This window comes from Eurypyga helias, unplaced genomic scaffold, assembly GCF_000690775.1.
Source record: "Eurypyga helias isolate BGI_N326 unplaced genomic scaffold, ASM69077v1 scaffold37840, whole genome shotgun sequence".
NCBI classification, from domain to species: Eukaryota; Metazoa; Chordata; class Aves; order Eurypygiformes; family Eurypygidae; genus Eurypyga; species Eurypyga helias.
Genome location: NW_010226979.1, coordinates 18,834 through 20,590, shown reverse-complemented (window position 1 = coordinate 20,590; position 1,757 = coordinate 18,834). Strand labels below are relative to the sequence as shown.

Sequence of the window (1,757 nt, the reverse complement as noted above, 5' to 3'; positions counted from 1 at the left end):
TGCTGGAGTTGCAGATTGTTTTCCATTTCCTGGGAGCATGCTTGGCTCTCTCTAGCGCGCGGTCTGCTTCGGGATTATTTTTTGTTAACGGTTCCCAGGGACCTGGTGTCTCGCATCATGCCCTTTGTGGCTACTTTGTCCTCGTGCCGGGGGCCGAGCTGTGCCACGGGGCTTCCCCACGCTGCTGAGCTCTCCGGAGGGCAGCTCGGTGGGACGTGACTGTTGCTGTGATGGGGCAGTTTGGGGCTCAGGGCTGTCCCTCGGCATCAGTCTGTTGGTGACCGTGGTGCCCTGTGCCACGAGTGGTCCCGGAACCAGGCCGATGAGCAGTGTGCAGTGATTGAGTCTGTCTGCAGCTCCTGGGTTTCCAAGGTCTTGCAGTTCCTCGCTGAGCTATTTCGGTCGTGCTCGCTGGTCTGGTCTGCCCTGCACCCCTTCTTGTCACAGAGACGTGCTGGGGGACGTTGGTGCTTGGCAGCGTCCCCACCGGGCAGGCGTGCAGCAGTAGACGTTTGCCTTCGCTCCTTGTGCATTAAGCCGAGGGCTGGGAGGCAGCAGGAGGTTTGGGCAGGTTGGGAAACTGGACTTGCAGGAAGCTCGGCCGGTGGCCGTGGGACATGATGTGAGGGGGGTGCTGGATTGAAGAATGAAGCCCGAGACCCTCCGCCGAGCATCCTGTGGATCTTCGCACCTTTTGTACTCCCTGGCCATGGTGGGGGGTGGGTCTGGGGAGCAATCTGCACCTCCACGATGGGGAACACGCTTCTGCAAACACCTCATTTTTTAGCGAGAGGAAGCAGCTAACGTGTTTGTTGGGTCAGTCCTGGTAGATTGTCCCTTCCCTCTCTCTCTTGCAAGCTTGGATGGGGGCTGGGCGACTGCGCTGGCATCCTGGCACGTCGGGCACTGATAGGTGGAGATGGCTGTGGGCACAGGAACAGCCAACTCCCTGGGGATGTGGGGCTGTGGGAGCAGAGCACCCACCTCTCCCTGCCCGTCCCTTCTCCGCAGGGTGATGCGAGAAGGAGCCCGGCATGCCGTACTTGGATCGACAGAATCGTATCTGCGGGTTCCTGGACATTGAAGAAAATGAGACCTGCGGCAAGTTCCTGCGGAGATATTTCATCCTGGACACCCAGGCCAACTGCCTGCTGTGGTACATGGACAACCCCCAGGTAGGCTCCCGCGCTGCTCCGGCTGCACGCCGGGCACGTCCGTGGCGAGTCTTTAGCTGCATCTCAGGCTCCCCAGGCAGAGACAACTTTTCCGCGTCCCCGAAGGAGGATGCTGTCTGCTGCATCAGCTGCCTGTTAGGGTCTCCTGTGGCTGGGAGGGTCCCCTTGTGAGTTCTTTGGTTCCCAGGGCTGCCCCAGCTTATGGCACTGGACCCAGGGTCACGCTGGAGGAGCCTGCAGCAGTGCTGAGCCGGTGAGGCGTTACACCTCCCTTGTGTCTTCACGTAGAGACAGTGATAGCAAGTAAGAAAAAAGGTTATCCTAGAAAAACTTTCCATCTTGGAAGTGATGTCATGCAGGAAAAGCACTTAAACCAGGAGCCGGGTGGTCGGGGGAGCTGTGGCCTGTCCCTGCGGTACCTGATGTCTCTGGGAGCTGCTCCAGTGCTTGCAGTGAAGCTCAAAAGTGCAAGAGCCAGAGCTTTAGGAGGACCCTCCTGGAAGCCCCACGGTGCTCAAGCACTGCTCATAGTCTGGGGAGGCACCTGCCTCCCGAAGAGCATCTCACAGCAGGTTCTTCATC

The 1,757-nt window shown here is 59.3% G+C and overlaps 1 protein-coding gene across 1 annotated transcript in view; it reads left to right on the top strand.

Moving 5' to 3' along the window:
- Positions 1–1,017: 1,017 nt before the first annotated feature.
- Positions 1,018–1,757, top strand: part of PLEKHA2 (pleckstrin homology domain containing, family A (phosphoinositide binding specific) member 2) — a 13,894-nt gene continuing 13,154 nt past the window's right edge. Inside the window, exon 1 of the mRNA XM_010155015.1 lies at positions 1,018–1,175. Coding sequence (XP_010153317.1) covers positions 1,035–1,175 — 141 coding nt within the window. The 5' untranslated portion in view covers positions 1,018–1,034. The remainder of the gene's footprint in view (positions 1,176–1,757) is intronic.